This window comes from Podarcis muralis, chromosome 14 (assembly GCF_964188315.1).
Source record: "Podarcis muralis chromosome 14, rPodMur119.hap1.1, whole genome shotgun sequence".
Classification (NCBI taxonomy): domain Eukaryota; kingdom Metazoa; phylum Chordata; class Lepidosauria; order Squamata; family Lacertidae; genus Podarcis; species Podarcis muralis.
Genome location: NC_135668.1, coordinates 10,546,644 through 10,566,330, shown reverse-complemented (window position 1 = coordinate 10,566,330; position 19,687 = coordinate 10,546,644). Strand labels below are relative to the sequence as shown.

Sequence of the window (19,687 nt, the reverse complement as noted above, 5' to 3'; positions counted from 1 at the left end):
TGGATGCTAGGTTATGTAAGCATGCCATCATGTATCGACTCACAATGGAACTCCTACATGGACAAGCAAAAACAAGTTTGCATTCATTTTACCTGAAATACCACTCGTGATTTTTCTAAGAGATAAGTTCTCATGTTGGCACCAAGGATTCGAAACCTTTTATCAAAACCTATTTCGATGTACTTTCCAAAGCGGCTACTGTTGTCATTCCGTGTGGTTTTGGCATTCCCAATAGACTGTGAGAGGGAAAACAAAAAGGGATTAACAATTTGAGGCTGCAACCTTACACACACTTACCTGGGGGTAAGTCCCACTGAACTCAATGAGGCTTACTTTTGAGTGGACATGCGAAGGATTGCACAGAGTTTTCCTTATTTTGCAAAGGTTTTTTTAAATTTCAGATTTTGTAGAATTGGGGGGGGGGTTGTTTGTTTATATCAATACACAAACACAGCAATAACAACAAAAAACCAAACAATAATAAAACCAGAATGAAGGGGGAAAGGAAAGGAAAAGGGGGTTATGAGGCAGTCAATATTCAGTTCTCCTGGTTAAGAACCTACCTGCAGCATTAGAGAAGGTGGCTGAATTACATTACAAGAAATTACCTGAACCACAAATGAAGCCTGATGACTATTAAATATAGATTTTCACTCTGGCTGCGATGTTTAATATAATCATTGGCTACATCACTTAATTAGCTAAAACTTATTTTAATTTAATGGACTAAAAATGTGTGCTGGATTCATCAAGCAGTTAAAAAAACACACCAAGTACTTATGAAAACTGTAGGTTCCATCCTTTTTTCTCAGAAACATACTTCCAAGATATGTCTGCTTTGACACATGCATGCATTATTTAAAAACAAATGCTTCTTACTCTAGAACTATTGTTTTTACCAATATATACATTTAATCAGTACATCATTCCATTAACTGACTAAACTCATATGATTAAGAAAATTTAATTTAATTATTCCACCCTGTGGAACACCCTTCCATCAGATGTCAAGGAGATGAGTAACTATATAACCTTTAGAAGACAACTGAAGGCAGCCCTGTAAAGGAAAGCCTTTTAATGTGTAATGTTTTAATATATGTTGGAAGCCGTCCAGGGTGGCTGGGGCAGCCTAGCTGGATAGGCAGGATATACCGTATTTTTTGCTCTATAAGACTCACTTTTTCCCTCCTAAAAAGTAAGGGGAAATGTGTGTGCGTCTTATGGAGCGAATGCAGGCTGCACAGCTATCACAGAAGACAGAACAGCAAGAGGGATTGCTGCTTTCACTGCACAGTGATCCCTCTTGCTGTTCTGGCTTCTGAGATTCAGAATATTTTTTTTCTTATTTTCCTCCTCCAAAAACTAGGTGCATCTTGTGGTCTGGTGCGTCTTATAGAGCGAAAAATACGGTAATTAATCATAATAATAATAGTTGTTGAGTCTGCAGCCCTAATTTCGTGAATAATGTCTCCTCTCCTCAAAAATACATTAATAAATGCACAGATGTCGTTTACAGACACAAGCAGAACACTTTATGTGGGAAGAAAAATAGCAGTAAATATGAAAGCAATTCATTAAAAAAACATATAGATAGCAGTATGCAAGAAGTCCCTTTTCTTAAGATGAGTTTCCTACATGTATTTCTGTTGCAGCTACCTGCATGTTAGTGGCACTCTATGGCACAAATCCACAAACTAATACTACTTTCTAAGCCACTTGCCTTATTCCTGCACCTGTCACATCGGAGTTGCAGGGGGCCAGCATATCACAAAAAGCATAATATGACACAAATTGGTTAAATATAAGACTTTTGAAGTAGTGGGGACATCTTTGTAAGGACCATAGCTTAGTGGGAATGCATTTGCTTTGCACACAGAAGCTCCTAAGTTCAGCCTTCCGCCTCCTATCTCTGGATAGGACTGGGAGAGACCTCTGTCTGAAATCCTGGAGAGCTTCTGCAAATCAGTCTAGACCAGAGCTTTCCAAACACTTCATGTTGGTGACACACCTTTTAGACATGCATCATTTCGCGACACAGTAAGTCAGTTTTACTAGCAAACCAGAGGTTAAACTAACCCCTTTCTAACCCCAGGAGGAATCTGGGAAGCATTCACAAGACACCTACACGCTGCAGCCGACACACTAATATGTCATGACACACAGTTTGGAAAGCTCTGGTCTAGACAGTACTGAGACAAATAAACCAGTGATCTGATGCAGTATAAGTTTCCTATGTTCCTAATGCACTGGATTACTCGTTCCGTGCCTTGGTACCTGTAACCCTCCAGATGTTGTAGTATTACAAGCCCCATCAGCCCCATCAATGGCCAGAGATGGTGAGAGTTGAAGGCCAACAACAACAGGAGGGCCCCAAGTTCCCCAATCTCTGGCCTAGTAAAAAGGGATGCGATTCTCAGGCTCAAAGTTCTGGGTGCGCCTCTTGCAACATAATCAACATTTCACAGGGTTGAAGTGAGAGTAAAGGAGATGAGAATTGGAATTGTACACTGCAAATCCTACAGAAATTACCTTCAGAATAGTTCTCAGTGGTTTCTTGCATGTTGGAGACAAAATTTAGCAACAGCTCTACAGGTCTACAAACAGCATTTTGCAAGTTTCCTAGAACTATCCCCATAAAAATGCTGTATCAGGCTACAAGAATGAAAATATATGCCCATTTGTTAGTGCATTTGGTACCGATAAGTGTTCAGTAATATTGTTTCGAAATGTCACACAACACAGCAAACCAGGCAAAATTACCTTATCTCTGAATACTTAAAAAAAACTGTGCCAAAGCTGCATTAGGGCAGATAGTGTCATCTCCGCTTTTGTTTGTTTCAAGAAATGCTTAAAACAAGGAAAAGGTATATTTTTAAAAATTACCAAGGGAGAAAGGGAGCTTCATTCAACGTCAACAATTCCCATGAACTTTGTTTATAATTATGACATTCCTCTAAATTAAATTCCATACCAGACCATATGGAATTAATTTCAGCTTAACTAGCATGATCACAATGCTTGTTGTCAATCACTTAATGCTTTTATCATTTATTGTTTTTCTATCTATACCGTCTTTCTGCCAAGACATCTATAACATGCTTTAGGACATAATTTTAATGTTATATGTCACTTTTGGTATTTTTAAAATAGAAAAGCAATTAAGAACTGCAAATAAAAGTTTAATACAGTACAGTGGAACATTCTATTAAATAGGGTTCTTTTTCAGAGGCTTGTGTAATATTATTATATTGCTGAAAGGCGTTGTTTAGGTACCTCCCTAAAATGCCTTTGTCCAGCTCCAGGGCTATTCAGAGGATATTCACCCTGCAAGATTTTTATGTATTTTGAGATTAGGACTAAGGGTCATACACTAAGAAGTAAGGTTTGAGTGCCAGGGACAGGGAGATCCCATCTTAAAATAAAACAAATAAAATATGGAGTGGGAGTTGGGGCGATGTGTAAGCTTCAAACCCACTCCTTATTTCACAGCACATGCAAATTCTGGTAAATGTTAACTATATGAGCAGACATTCATTCTCTGAAGTTCAGATTAGAAAGAATTAGTCACTCACTGTGTTACCTGCTCCTCTCCACTTTTTAGAAGGATGCAAATGAACAAGAAAAAGGGGGAGCACCCAAAGGTGATGTTCAGCTTTTAAGAAATACTATTTGGTGAAGCAAAGCACTCTAGAAATTGGGTCCATATTGCCTGAAATATTTTTATCATTTCCTTTTCTTCCAGCTAAAGTCCAACAGTTCGACCCGCCATATTTCAGGGCTAGGGTGGGGTTATTATATTCCATTTGTAATAAAACTACTTTGACAACCAACATTTCCCTGCAAACCCCTGGCTTCAATTTAGCAAAGGCAAATCAACTAGCAAAAGAACCCTCCATGAGACTTAAAGTAACCATGTTCCTGGTCTTACCTCCATTATAGGATTGGAAGCCAATACTCTCTCTTCGACATTAGCTTCACTTGCAGACCCGCTTACAGTGGCAAAATATCTCATAGCATATTTAGCAGAAACTGTTTTTCCAGCTCCAGATTCTCCACTTACAATAATTGACTGGTTCCGTTCATCTCTGAAATGGAAACAAATCAGTTTCAGTTGTATTAATGTTTAACCATCTTGACTCGGACGTGCATATTGTGTTTGGGATAACATGCAAAGCATACACAATCTAAGAAAGTAGAAGCCTAAAAATCGTATAAATGTTACTTTAAAGGAGAAAGCTTGTTTACATAGATACATACATACATACAAACATATGTACAGGTGTGTTTCATATGGAACATAGAATAGCAATATTTTGCATTCAAAAGTTCCTTATACAAAGCATCAAAACATTTCACCAAAGAAAGCAAATCAGTAACTCAGTTGTATGAATCTACAAGAAATGCAGGCGTAGAGCTTTTTTCCTATTCAAGACATGAGGCTATGCAAGAAAGAATACTTTTGTATTCTAATCTTTGAACAAAATATGTATTTCAACATTAAAACAAAAAGCTGCATTCCAATTGCCCTCAATATCCTAGATATCAGGGGTTCTCAAACTCCCCAGGGTCCACTTGAAGAGGGCTGAAAATTACTGAGGACCACTGGTCATAAAATGACTGTCAAAGAATGGCAACAGATGGAGGCAGGGTTTGGCATAATCAGTTGGCAAACACTGACATCTGCCTTTGGAAATTGCTTCTTTATCCTCTCCCTCAGCTCATCATGCCCCTTTTGACGCCATCTTTCTCTTTCTCGTTTCATTCCCTCACACTTGGCTGCACACTCTGACCATTTCCTTTCTTTCCTTCTCTCTTTTCCCTCTCCTCCTCTTCAACTTAGCATGCAACATCCTTGCTTCCACTTCCATGTAGACAGAAGACTCCATGGCATTTGAGGCTGGCATAGCCCAGTCAGTAGATCATGAGATTCCAGATCTCAGGGTTGTGGGTTCGAACCCCACATTGGGCAAAAAAATTCCTGCATTGCAAGGGGTTGGAGTAGATGACCCTTGTGCAGTGTTCAAAACTCCCACTGTTCTAGGCGCATTTTGCGAACAGGAATTTCATTAACATGAGCAGTTTCTGAGCTCTGGGCGCAGTACTGCGCATAAGTTTTCAAATTAAAACTGCAGAGTGGAAGGAAAGGGGGACCTTTTTCTGCCTCCCCACTTCCAGCTACTCTCTGAAGACTGGAAAAGAGACCCTCTTAAGAATATTGGGGGTGGGGTGGGCAGGTGAAGGACTAGACCATGTGAAAAATGAACATAATATTTTAGCTGCAGGTCATTCATTTTCAGCTCTGTATACTTGTTATAAAAAGTGTGCTTAGACATTCTGTTGTTGCACCCATAACCTAGGTTTAAGGTGCTATTTAGCTCCTAGCTTTCATATCTCAGTTTTTAACACTGCCCTTGTGGTCCCTTTCAAGTCTTCAATTCTGTTATTCCATGGGTGAGGGATGGAATGCAGTGCGGAAGCCCATCTGAAAGGGAACCAAGGGCTATTAACTCACAGTCTGAGAAACACTGCACCAGATGGGTTTTTTCCTTCTCATTCTGATTGCTATTAAGCAACTAAAATCGGAGAATTGGAAGAGACCCCAAGGGTCATCTAGTTCAACCCCCTACAATACAGGAATTTCAACACGCGGTCAGTCCCCCATGCAATTTGAAACCATACCAGATGTAAAACTGTGCTAGCAGTTTAACTGCTGCACCACTAGGAGGGGCCAATGGGAGAGTCTCCCACATGTAGAAATAATCCACGCAACTGTTCTTTCCAGTGTGACAATTAGAAATATGCACTGGCAGGCCAGAATCAATGGGAGAAAGCAAAGAACACCTTGACTTGATGATACTTTTTTCCCAGCTGCAGAGACTGCCACCACAAAAATTCTGTCTCCCCTCCATCATGGAAAGAAGGAAGTGAAGGGATGAGCTTTAGGAAGTCCCTGATCTGACTCAAGAATCTTTGTTGTTGTTTAGTCGTGTCCAACTCTTCATGAGCCCATGGACCAGAGCACGTCAGGCACTCCTGTCATCCACTGCCTCCCGCAGTTTGGTCAAACTCATGCTGGTAGCTTCAAGAACACTGTCCAACCATCTCATCATCTGTCATCCCCTTCTCCTTCTGCCCTCCATCTTTCCCAACATCAGGGTCTTTTCCAGGGAGTCTTCTCTTCTCATGACATGGCCAAAGTATTGGAGCCTCAGCTTCACGGTCTGTCCTTCCAGTGAGCACTCAGGGCTGATTTCCTTCAGAATGGATAGGTTTGATCTTCTTGCAGTCCACGGGACTCTCAAGAGTCTCCTCCAGCACCATAATTCAAAAGCATCAATTCTTCGGCAATCAGCCTTCTTTATGGTCCAGCTCTCACTTCCATACATCACTACTGGGAAAACCATAGCTTTTACTATACGGACCTTTGTTGGCAAGGTGATGTCTCTGCTTTTTAAGATGCTGTCTAGGTTTGTCATTGCTTTTCTCCCAAGAAGCAGGCGTCTTTTAATTTCATGACTGTTGTCACCATCTGCAGTGATCATGGAGACCAAGAAAGTAAAATCTCTCACTGCCTCCATTTCTTCCCCTTCTATTTGCCAGGAGGTGATGGGCCCAGTGGCCATGATCTTAGTTTTTTTGATGTTGAGCTGAACGTTTCCCCCTCAGCTTTTGTCAAGGGCAGATATTTAAACATCCCCAGTAATGACAGACATTGTGAATGTTCTTTGAATGTGCCGGACACTGTAGAACCTATCATTTTCTACTTTCTATTGTACAACCAGCTACGCAGACGCATGCTATCCCATTTTTTGGGTCGTCTAACATCATGGCACAATGAAAATATCAGATTTTATCTGTCTGACATTAACCCCGAAGTAACTGTAAAGGTGGCTGAGTTTTTGTCAAGAGTATCTCTTAAAGTGGTGAATGGCACTATTGAGAGGGGGGAAATCCCAATGAAAATCCTCATCATTACAGTGGTGCCTCGCAAGACGAAATTAATTCGTTCCGCAAGTTTTTTCTTCTTGCGAGTTTTTCGTCTTGCGAAGCACGGTTTCCCATAGGAATGCATTGAAAATCAATTAATGCGTTCCTAGGGGAACCGCTTGCCAGGCTGGCGGTGCGGAGAAGGGCTTTTCTCCCCACCGCAAGCCTTCAGGACAGGTACGGGAACAGAGGGGAAGGCGCGCAGCGCTTTCCCTCTGTTCCCGGGGCTTGCGTGGGAGGAGGGTTTTTCCTCCCCACCGCCAAAATTCAGAACAGCATTCTGAATGTTGGCGGTGGGAAGGAAAACCCTCCTCCCACCCCAAGTCTTCAGGAAAGCCATCCGAAGCCGGGCGGCGGGAGAAGGCGTTCCCGCCCCGCCGCCCGGCTTCGGAGCTTCGTTCCAAAGCCGGGCGGCGGGAGGAGGAGTTCCCGCCCCGCCGCCCGGCTTCGGAGCTTCGTTCCAAAGCCGGGCGGCGGGAGGAGGCGTTCCCGCCCCGCCGCCCGGCTTCGGAGCTTCGTTCCGAAGCCGGGGGGTGGGAGGAGGTCCGAGGACAGTGGGGAAGACGCGCTGCGCTTCCCCGCTGTCCCGGAGATTTCCCTATGGGCTTTCGTCTTGCGAAGCAAGCCCATAGGGAAATTCGTTTTGCGAAGCGCCTCCAAAACGGAAAACCCTTTTGTCTAGCGGGTTTTCCGTCTTGCGAGGCGTTCGTCTTGCGGGGTACCACTGTATATATTTTACATGGCTGTTTATTTGTATATATTTTAAATTTTTATATGTGGATATTTTATGATGGCCTATACTTGCAATGCCTAATAATGGCTTGGCAAAGTAAGATGCAACCATCAGAAAGGAAGTTGGCATGCCCATTCAGGACTTACTGCATGCCAAAGACAAATCTAGCTGCACCCCAGTACCTGTTTCTATGGAGCCCAGGAAAGCTGAATGACACAACAATGTGATGTTGACTTGGTGACTGAGAGACCTCAGCAAAATATGGCAAGTATTTTTACAAGTTAGTTTTCCATGAGGTGTGAACGGCTCCTTCTCTCCTGCAAGTCTTCAACAAGCAGGGGGAAGAGAAAATGCACAATATATGTTGACATGCAGGCTTAAGAGATTGTGGTTTCAGAAGGAAGGTTTGTAAAGACATCCACTTCATGTTCAAGCCCGAGATCAGCTCTCGCAGAAGGTGTGAAACCAGCTACAACTTTTCCCATATTAATACACTGCATGCAATCTCAAGTTAAACATGCCAGGGCAGATTTGTTGAAAAAATAATAATAATGCAGAAGTAGGGGCAACTAGTTATAATAGGTTCTGGGGAAACACACAATTGCTCCATGTTTAAAAGGGGAAGAGTGAAAAGGGAAGGAGAACATACACAAGACAAGGATTAAACCCAATACAAAACCTTATTAGAATACACAGTGCTTACAATCAGTACATAGTTTTTAACAGGCTGGGACACAGGAAAGTCTAGTATACCAAGATGGTTCTTCCTCTAGGTTAAATAAAAGACAATTTCCTAAAAAGTCATTTTGATAAGGATTTATGTATTACTAATGGAAACATTTGAGAGGCCCTCTGTAGTCCCTTCAAAGCACATTAGCACTCTTTACTAACATCAGTATAGGCCCCCACTCCACCTACACACACACACACACACACACACTTTCTCTCACCAGGGCTATGCAGAATACACTATTAAATTCCCTGTATGCAGCCTATTATAACACCCTCTGGCAAGTACCTGGCACAGACAGCCTCTATATAAGCAGAATCAGCTGGTGCTGTCTATTCCGCAGTGAATCTCTATGCTAGACAGGAGTTCATTGTGCATTTTCGTAGCTTGAACTTGAACCTTCCCCCCAGTCCAGGCTTAGAAGGCTTCGTGCCACCAGACTCACGTGTCATTTTTATTCAGAAAGCTAGTTTTCATGATATGAAACACGATTCTACAATCCGGGACAATTTAATTATATTTAGGATATAATGTCACACAGATTCTAATCAGATTCTAATCAGAGCAAAGACTATACAGTGGTACCTTGGTTTACTAACTTAATCCGTTCCAGAAATCCGTTCTTAAACCAAAGCATTCTTAAACCAAGGCGTGCTTTCCCATAGCAGCAGGGGACTCAATTTACAAATGGAACACACTCAACAGGAAGCAAAACATGTTCTTATTTCAAGGCAAAGTTCACAAACCAAAACACCTACTTTCGGGTTTGCAGAGCTTTTAATCCTAGTTGTTCATAAACTAAGCTGTTCTTAAATCAAGGTACCACTGTAATTGTAAGTGATTATTTTTGGAATTGATTCATGAGTAAAACTGCACCTCTCAGTATCTAAGGTTATAGAATACCTGTAGTCTTAGTCATAGATAGTTTGCCAAGCTTGGTGGCATGAATTCTGAGCCCAGCAGCAATCTAGACACAGAGTCAAAGGTTGCATAGACACCAGATAAGGTGCTGGACCACTTTCTGCTGGAGATCAGGAGACTTCACTGGTGTCTTCTCCTGAGCTTGAGGGACCCAATGGCTTTCACAGAACCTCCCCTTAGGTACAGCAGCACAGGACTGATCCTATGGTGCAGAGGAGGAGAGCCTTCAGATCAGAGGGCTGCCCTTTTAAGAAGCTAAGTTCTCCAAAAGGAGGTGGAGCCTGTGGGAGATAGCCTTGGTGGGCAGAGATCCAGTTTGCTTTCAACCTCTGTCCAGCAAAGGTAGCCAGGAGTTACAGAACCACGAATAGCTATGAATGAGCTACTGATGGAAGGGGTGTTCAGCACAATGGGAAGCATGCAGCAGTAGTCCAGCATCAAAACATGTGGGAACTGGAGGCAAGACTTGACAAGACATCAATCGTGCAACTAGCAACTGGATGGACAGCAATCTTATTTTATTGCAGGCAAGGAAATGGATACATGTTAACGGCATAAAAAACTGGTAGCTATGCAAAATCTAGTGACAGGTTTTTACAAAGGCAACTGCACTGCTCTTTAAAGAAGTCTGCATTTCTGTTCAAGCCCTTTCAAGTCACAATTGTCTTGAGACATCCAGTATTTCCAAATCCTTCCTTGTCGCTTTTAAAGTTAGGAAGAAGAGAAAGGCTATGAACTGAAGACAAATGATGTGGTAACACTGATGAAACCAAGCAGTTTGGAGGCTGGTCAGTGCCTGAGTGTGAAACCCTAGTGTGGTGCAATGGTGATAGTGTCAGACTAGGCTCAGGGAGACCTAGGTTCAAATCTCCACTCAATTACAAAGTTCAGGAGAGCCTACTGGATCACACCAATGGCCCAGTTAGTTCGGCATCCGGTTCTTACAGTGGATTCAAGCACAAGAGCGCTATCCCCTTTTGCCATTTCCAGCAACTGATAATTCAAAAGCATTACTGCCTTTGACCATGAAGGCAGAGCATAAGCATGCCTAGGACCCATTGATAACCTTAAAGGTAAAGGGACCCCTGACCATTAGGTCCAGTCGTGACCGACTCTGGGGTTGCGACGCTCATCTCGCTTTATTGGCCGAGGGAGCCGGCGTACAGCTTCCGGGTCATGTGGCCAGCATGACTAAGCCACTTCTGGCGAACCAGAGCAGCACACGGAAACGCCGTTTGCCTTCCCGCCAGAGCGGTACCTATTTATCTACTTGCACTTTTACGTGCTTTCGAACTGAAAGGTTGGCAGGAGCAGGGACCGAGCAACGGGAGCTCACCCCGTTGTGGGGATTCAAACCGCCAACCTTCTGATCGGCAAGTCCTAGGCTCTGTGGTTTAACCCACAGCGCCACCCGCGTCCCTATTGATAGGCTTATCCTCCATGAATTGTCTAATCCTCTTTTAAATATTAATATTAATCTGTAACACACCCTGGGACCTTAGGGTGAAAGGCAGGTAATAAATTGCAATATAATAATAATAATAATAATAATAATAATAATAATAATAATAATAATACAGCAATAATAACAACAACAACAATAATAATACAGAGGAGGAGGTCATCACTGCCTTGTTGGTGGCCATCACTGTCTCCTGTGGGAGCAAGTTCCATAGTTTATGCTTTGTTTAACTATGATGACCCTTGGGCCAGTCACCATCTCTTAGCCTAAGCTACCTCAGAAAGTTACTGCAAGAATGAAACAGGGGAGAGTTTAAGCGTGTGTTCATTTTTAGCTCCTTGGAAAGAAGTGGGTTAAAAAATGTAATGAACAAGCAAATTATATGCCTACTACCTTGAAGGAAGACAGGATGTACTATTTTCTAATCTGTTATTTGCACTTATCATTCCACTCCTGTCATCTTGCTTTTCTTCTGGTGTTTTTAATGAACATTCTGCAAACAAAAAAAGTCTGAACTTGCAATTTATTATCTTGCTTTGTCTTCCAGTCCACTGCCTCTAGAACATAATTCTTATAAAGTACTTTCGGGATCTTGTCAATTACCTTCTTCATAAAATTGACCATTAAGATCCTTAATTGTTCCTAAGCCACATCTTTGCACATTGTTATACAGCAAGAAGAAAGCTTTGCCTTTTGCACTGGCCTGTGCAATAAATTGTGGTCCAAATAGGATAATTAAGTTGTACTCTTCCTTTCAGAGATGTGGGGAGGATGCATTAGCTATCAGGTGTCATAAGATTGATAGATGCAAAAGCACTCAGTAAGCATTATGATTAGCCAGGTTAATTTTGAGATATTGGGTTATTACTGCTTCTAACATGGAGGCAGAGCATTGCCATCACGGCTAGGAACCACTGATAGACATGTCTTCAATGAATTTGTCTAATCCTCTTTTAAATATTAATATTAATGTTGTGTTTTAAAGGTTACAACCACCATTTCAATTAATTCAAAAAGTATTTGCAAGGCAAACTGGCCAGAGCTGATCAGCAGTTTCCTAGAACACACACCACCAATAAAGTTCACTTACATAAACTGCCATGTACAGCTTATCTAGGAAAGGAGATGCAAAATTGATTTCTCTACAGAACAATGAATTATGTATGTCACCTATGCTCCACATCATTGGTAGCAATAAAGACAGTATTTTGTAGGATCTTACGCTAATGGTATTACGTATAATGGTATTATACATGAGCTTGAATTAAGTATGTCCATAGTAGAACTCCTAGAAGCAGCTATGAATAAGTTTCTGAATTTCCATGCATTTGGTATAATGCGATATTATTGTTTTTAATGGCCAGAAGTAGTATGAATGACAGACTTGCACCACAAGTCATACTGTATTTTAAATAACCTAAAGAATTGTGATACAGTGGTACCTCGGGTTACATACGCTTCAGGTTACAGACGCTTCAGGTTACAGACTCTGCTAACCCAGAAATAGTACCTCGGGATAAGAACTTTGCTTCAGGATGAGAACAGAAATCGCGCAGCGGCAGCGCTGCAGCAGCGGGAGGCCCCATTAGCTACAGTGGTGCTTCAGGTTAAGAACAGTTTCAGGTTAAGAATGGACCTCCGGAACGAATTAAGTACGTAACCAGAGGTACCACTGTAATAGCACAAAAAGTAATTTGGTTAATCTTTTTAGAAAGTGCTTAATAGTAGTAACAAAAAAATAAATTTAAAGCACCTCCAATCTAGAAGTGATGTATAAAAACGAATGCCCTAACTAAGGTACAATCTGGTACTTGCATGTATTTTTTTTCTTTTTATCTATTGGATGGTGTATATAAAAGAATTTTAAAAGAATTTTCTGTGCAGTTTTTGTAAAAGCCATTGATATTTATTTTGTAATAATAAGCTAAAAAGATAATAAAGCTCACAGTTAAACACCACTGATTAAGACACGGCAGCTCACATAACTCACCGTATAGAAAGCATGGAACTCTACAAACTTGGGACTAACTTTCCTCTGCGTATTTTAACATTACCTAGTTGGAACCAGAAAAAAGCTGACTCTGATCAGGCTGATCAAAGTGCCTTGTTTCAGTATGGTTTTAATCACAGAATTTGAAGATATCTAGTCTCTTCCCCTGTTGAAACCATTAGGAAATTTCTCCTAGCATTTATCCAAAATCTGCTTCCCTTAAAGTCTGCTCCATCTTCTGTGTGACCACTGTTCAGATAGAGTCAACGATCATGCCTGCCCTTAATCTTATCTTCTGCACAACTGTACAACTGTGCAATACTTTATAGTGGAGAATGCAAAAAATATTGCTGAGCAATAGCTGGGCTGGTGCTGGTGATATACGGCCTCAATTAGAGAACTTATTCACCCAGTCTAAGTTTTTTTAAAAAGCCTTTCCATTGGTGACATTTCCATTTAAAGAATGAATGATGTTTTAAAGCACGAAAAAATTCTGAACCCGTCCCCCTCCAAAAAAACCAAAACACCCAGCAGCAGCTAGCACCCCTCATCCAAAAGGGGTAGTTCACCCATCTGACACACCCAGCTTCATCCACTCAACATTTCCCCAGGTGATCTTTTTTTCTTCAAGATGCAACAATTTAGAGAGCAGTTCTCTTACACAACCCACTGAAATGAAGGGGAGCCATGCAAGACCACATTTGTCCCCAGTGTTCCAATGGAGACTGCACAGGAGAAATTCCCACTGGATTGGGGCTTTAGAATAATTTAAGGGTGCATCAAACTTGGACCACTAACCCTAAACACGGCACATGCTACTTAACATAAGTGGGGTTTACTTCATTAGTAACGGGTTTATAAAAACATGTCCTAATTTTAAGCCCACTCCTCTGGAAAAACTGCTGACCGCAAAGACTGATAACATCTGGAGCAACGAGCCAGAGCTGCTTCTGAATCAAACCTGTCAAGGATTTAGTGGCGCCCCTTCCAACACGAAGGACTGAAGCTCCTTAGGGCTATTAATCAATCATGGCTTAAATGCACCAGATGCTTGATAAAAGCTCTAAGCCAGTCTCCCACAGCCTGGTGCCCTCCACATGTTGTGGACTGCAACTGACTTCACCCCCAGCAAGCATGGACAATGGTCAGAGATGATGGGCGTTGCTGTAGTACACAATATCTGGACAGTGCTACACTGGGGAAAGGCTGCGCTAAGAGAGATTTTATGGAACCGTATGCATTTTCATTTGGCAGTATATCATTTCTCCCTCTCTCACATTCTACTCACAGACACAGCTGAAATGTGCAGAATGAACAACTGATAATGTACAAACACTTTCTACAAAGCTAAGCACACATGCAAATGGAAATAATCAGTATCTGCAAAATCATGACAGATTGCATTCCGGACAAAAAAAAATGAGCCAGCAAGATGAAAGTTACTCCCTGAGGATTATTTCGTTGAGGTCACTGTTGCAACAGTCTGCTAATTCTCAGTGAACAGCTTCCAGCGGGGGCACCTCATATGAACTTCAGGATCCAATGCTAACCACATTTGACCTCAGTCTGTGTGGAAAGCAACTGGCTATGAGGGGTCTGCATAGCATCTCTGCTACAAAATCAGACAGAAAGCAAACTCGGAAGTCCTAGCCCAGTGCAAATTGTATAGATGGTTGTGAGTTCATTTAATTTTCTCTTCATTCTGAAGCTTAGGCACAATTCCCAGCTAAAAGTGGCTTTCCATGTCCAGCTGGTATAACTTTTTGCCCTCGGTAGAAAGAATGTGTGAAAATTGTCAAATTCAACAATAGTTATCAAATTCTAGGATATCGTCTGAGAAATAATAGATGACAAAGATTGCACATTACAGGATAGGCCTTTGAAATGGCGGGGTTAATTGCTGCTCCAACACGGATTAATTCAAGCCAAACCCTATTTCATATTTTCCTTCCTCATGGCAGAATAGCTATTCAAACCTAAGCCTCCCTGCTCCTACTCCAACACTCAGCCATGCTGGCTCCTGGGGTTACACCATAAAAAGGTCAAAGATAAAGGTAAAGAAGAAGAGGAGTTTGGATTTGATATCCCGCTTTATCACTGCCCTAAGGAGTCTCAAAGAGGCTAACAATCTCCTTTCTCTTCCTCCCCCAGAACAAACACTCTGTGAGGTGAGTGGGGCTGAGAGACTTCAGAGAAGTGTGACTGGCCCAAGGTCACCCAACAGCTGCATGTGGAGGAGCGGGGAATCGAACCCAGTTCACCAGATTATGAGTCTACCGCTCTTAACCACTACACCACACTGGCTCTGGACCCCTGGATGGTGCCTGTAAGATAACTTTTCAGATCAGTCCTACTTCTCAGTGTGGTTTCCTACCCTTCTGTAAGTAAAACCGTAAGTATGAACAGGTGAATGTAAAGGTACTCAAAGGAAAAATCTTGACTTCTCCCCTGGTCCTGGCTGCACTCCCCAAGGCTGAACCATGGCTCAACAATACATTCAAACCCATAGTTATGGTTTGTCTCCTCCAGACAAACAATGAGCAATAAGTCAAGAACAAGCCTTGGCTATAATGTATGGTTTGTCTGGAGTGAGACAAGCCATGAGCCTCAGTTTGGATGTAACGCCAAGCCAAATTATGGTTTCGCTTTGAATAGCAGGGTCAGGGGCGGAGCAAAGCAGCCACGATTTTTCCTCAGAGAACCTGCATGGTCTCACGCTCATGCTTAGCCATGGTTTGGCAGAGTGTTATGTGAGATCTGGACCTCTGATTCTTGACATTGTCTCCAATAGCAGCATGCCAGGTGTCCTGTAAAGCACATAAAAATGACCTTTCTCTGATGTACTGCTCATCTAATGATCAAGATACTCTGGAGTTTCTACACAACTCCCATGGCTAATATCTAGTTAGCCCTATATTTTTGTTATGACCCTGGTGATCTACCTAAAATTTAAACATACATTATGTGAAGCAGCAATTGCTTTTGTTAGTCCCAAGCCCATCAATAACATTGAATGATCCAAAGTTCTAGTGCTTCAAGAGTAAATGAGTTTCTCTCTGTTAATTCTCTGTACACTGTTCAACTACTGCATATTTCTGAAAGTTGTTTATTTGCTATACATTTATTAAGGTATCCAACCAAATTTTGGGCAACCTGTCAGACATTTCAACTGGGATTATTAACAGAGTTAACCTGTGATATTTATTACAACATACAGGTAAGGAAAATCCTTTCAGGACCTTTCTGCACAGAAAACACATATTACAGATGGAGAAAATTATGCTTTTGTGACAGGAACAAATAAAGCCTCTTTCATACAAACCTGGCCATTTGTTTATATGCTTCCTCAGCCACAGCAAAGATGTGGGGATCCATATCACCCATGTTCTGGCCACTGTACGCATTGATGATATCTTCGCCATAGATAGGCAGTTGTTCATAAGGATTTATGGCTACTAAAACTATACCTGCAAAATAAAATTAGGGGGGAAATTATGAGATATGTTGTCGGCAAATATTAAAGAGAAAAGAAAGCGGGGAGTTCTATTTTAGAGAAAGATTTGTTCTGCATGAAATTGTTCAAAACTTGTTTCCGCCCCTTTTTTATTTGTTTCATGAAAACAGAGGTCATGAGGAATATAAAGCTAAACAGGTATATAGGTGACCATTTATCACTCTGAAAACCATGCAAAGGGTGACTAATTTCCATGCAGAGTGTCAGCTGAAAGCATTTTCCTGGCTTCTGAGTCTTCAGGACTTACTGTAGGTCACAGCCCGGTTTAAAAAGATTTCAAGTAGGTGATTGGCAGGGAAAGAGCTGTATTACCTCCTTCTGTTTCCTGCCTACTCCAGCACCTTTGACTTATCCACAGACTAGGAGAGATGAAGATTCTCAGCAGGCAGGGAATCCGATTTCCAGTTCAACAGTATCTCAAGCAGCAGGGCTGGGAAAGACGTCTGCCTGAGACCTTGGCAAGCAGGGCCAATCGCTACAGAAGGCAATAGTGGACTAGAGGGGCCAACAGTATGACACAGGGTAAGACAGGCTCATGTAATTACAGTGGTACCTCGGATTAAGTACTTAATTCGTTCTGGAGGTCTGTACTTAACCTGAAACTGTTCTTAACCTGAAGCACCACTTTAGCTAATGGGGCCTCCTGCTGCTGCCACGCCACTGGAGCATGATATCTGTTCTCATCCTGTAGCAAAGTTCTTAACCTGAAGCACTATTTCTGGGTTAGCGGAGTCTGTAACCTGAAGCGTATGTAACCCGAGGTACCACTGTATAGTCCAAATGAAGGAGAGATACCACGATCTGTGCAAGAGGTGCTGTAAGACATTTTGGACATCAGAGTGTTTATCTCAGATTTATTAGATAACCACCCTGTTTGTCAGCTTTCAAAGGGGCTATCGGAACTATATGCAGGCAGCCTTTCCAAGAGCCCTAGGCACATTCTACACTCATAGGTCAAAAGTAGCCATGTTTAGCCAAGCTCTGCCTGTCTGATTCTAAGAGCTCTTCTACAGACAGGCACACAATGCAGCAGACCACCTTGCTTCCGCAGCTGTTTTTCTCTCCACTTACCAGCTAATTTCCCCATGGAGTTGGAAGGCTATGCAGAGAGATACAGGGACAGAAACAAAGAGGGAGATAAGTGGCGGTTGACGCCTGCTTCCCCCTAGGTTTACAATCCCCATTAACTTTCTCTGTCTGCCTCCCTTCAAAACTCTCACCAGCCAGAGTTTGGCGACATGTGACTAAATGTAATGAGTGTAGCAAACCACAGGCTCTAAGCTACGGGTAGACAAACTAAGGCCCGGGGGCCAGATCCGGCCCAATTGCCTTCTAAATCCGGCCCACGAACAGTCCGGAAATCAGCGTGTTTTTACATTAGTAGAATGTGCCCTTTTATTTAAAATGCATCTCTGGGTTATTTGTGAGGCATAGGAATTCATTCATTATTCTTTTCAAAATATAGTCTGGCCCCCCACAAGGTCTTAGGGACAGTGGACTGGCTCCCTCCTGAAAAGGTTTGCTGACCCCTGCTCTGCTTTAGAGATCCAGCTACCTTTTTCAAATGCTGTTTATTCACTTAACTGACTGCAATAGCTTATAACCTTTCCACAGTTTTCTTTCTTCCTATATTGTTTCCTCAAATAGCTGCCTCCACATGATCTTTCATGTGGTCCAAGGAACACCAAAATTAGGTGTGGGGAGAAGCTCTCCAACAGCAGAAAGTTAGTAGAGAGACCAACTAAGGCTCTTCCCTATACCCAGCCCCATACCACATTTTGCAGATGTGACTTACACTCACCCATAATTGGAAACTCATTGTATGCAGTTATTACCAAGAAAATTGGCAAATTTATTTTGGCATTGTTTTCTACAGGAGTAACTATGAACACCACCTACAGATAATTGGTTCTCTGCCACTACGCTCACACCATATCTAGATGAGCATTTCAAGACATATTGTCCTTCCAGGCTTGTGAGGCCTGCCATTTGTTCATCATTGCATCTGCAGGGAAACAGTGCAGTGGGTACAAGCAAATTTTTATATATACTTATATGCCACTTACATGCCATTAAAGGCTAAATTATAATCAATTATATATAATGCTAAATAATATATAATAAAATTTAGTGTTTAATGACAGTCAGTCATATTAGTTTCTAAAGTAACAAATGCTCTGTGCCATGCATCTGTGGAGCTTTGCAGAGTTTCACAGGATACGCCTCCTTGTTATAGACTGCAATTACATACCGTTCAACAGTCCTGATTCTGCCAGAACAGCCACAGAATAATAATCAATCATAATAGTGTTATTATTTATACCCCACCCATCTGGCTGGGTTTCCCCAGCCACTCTGGGGAAACACAAAATAAAAACAGAACTGGATATGGAACAACTGATTGGTTCAAAATTGGGAAAGGAGTACGACAAGGCTGTATATTGTCTCCCTGTTTATTTAACTTATATGCAGAATTCATCGTGCGAAAGGCTGGGCTGAATGAATCCCAAGCCGGAATTAAGATTGCCAGAAGAAATATCAACAACCCCAGATATGCAGATGACACAACCTTGATGGCAGAAAGTGAGGAGGAATTAAAGAACCTTTTAATGAGGGTGAAAGAGGAGAGTGCAAAATATGGTTTGAAGCTCAACATCAAAAAAACTAAGATCACGGCCACTGGTCCCATCGCCTCTTGGCAAATAGAAGGGGAAGAAATGCAGTGAGAGATTTTACTTTCTTGGGCTCCCTGATCACTGCAGATGGTGACAGCAGTCATGAAATTAAAAGACGCCTGCTTCTTGGGAGAAAAGCAATGACAAACCTAGAAAGCATCTTAAAAAGCAGAGACATCACCTTGCCGACAAAGTCCGCATAGTGAAAGCTATGGTTTTCCCAGTAGTGATGTATGGAAGTGAGAGCTGGACCATAAAGAAGGCTGATCGCCGAAGAATTGATGCTTTTGAATTATGGTGCTGGAGGAGACTCTTGAGAGTCCCACAGACTACAAGAAGATCAAACCTATCCATTCTTAAGGAAATTAGCCCTGAGTGCTCACTGGAAGGTCAGATCCTGAAGCTGAGGCTCCAATACTCTGGCTACCTCATGAGAAGAGAAGACTCCCTGGAAAAGAACCTGATGTTGGGAAAGACTGAGGGCACAAGGAGAAGGGGACGACAGAGGACGAGATGGTTGGACAGTGTTCTTGAAGCTACAAACATGAGTTTGACCAAGCTGTGGGAGGCAGTGGAAGACAGGAGTGCCTGGCGTGCTCTGGTCCATGGGGTCACGAAGAGTCCGACACAACTAAACGACTAAACGACAAAAGGTGCTTCTGAAGGAATTCCCAC

General features: G+C 42.1%; 1 protein-coding gene across 4 annotated transcripts in view; it reads right to left on the bottom strand.

The window, feature by feature from the left end:
- MYO5A (myosin VA) overlaps positions 1-19,687 on the bottom strand; it is a 118,333-nt gene that overhangs the window by 64,071 nt on the left and 34,575 nt on the right. For all 4 annotated transcript variants that reach the window (XM_077918976.1, XM_077918977.1, XM_028706799.2 and 1 more), the window contains exons 4-6: positions 16,146-16,290; positions 3,929-4,085; positions 93-236 (exon numbers count right to left, since the gene is read on the bottom strand). In XM_077918976.1, the coding sequence (XP_077775102.1) occupies positions 93-236; positions 3,929-4,085; positions 16,146-16,290 (446 nt within the window). The remainder of the gene's footprint in view (positions 1-92; positions 237-3,928; positions 4,086-16,145; positions 16,291-19,687) is intronic.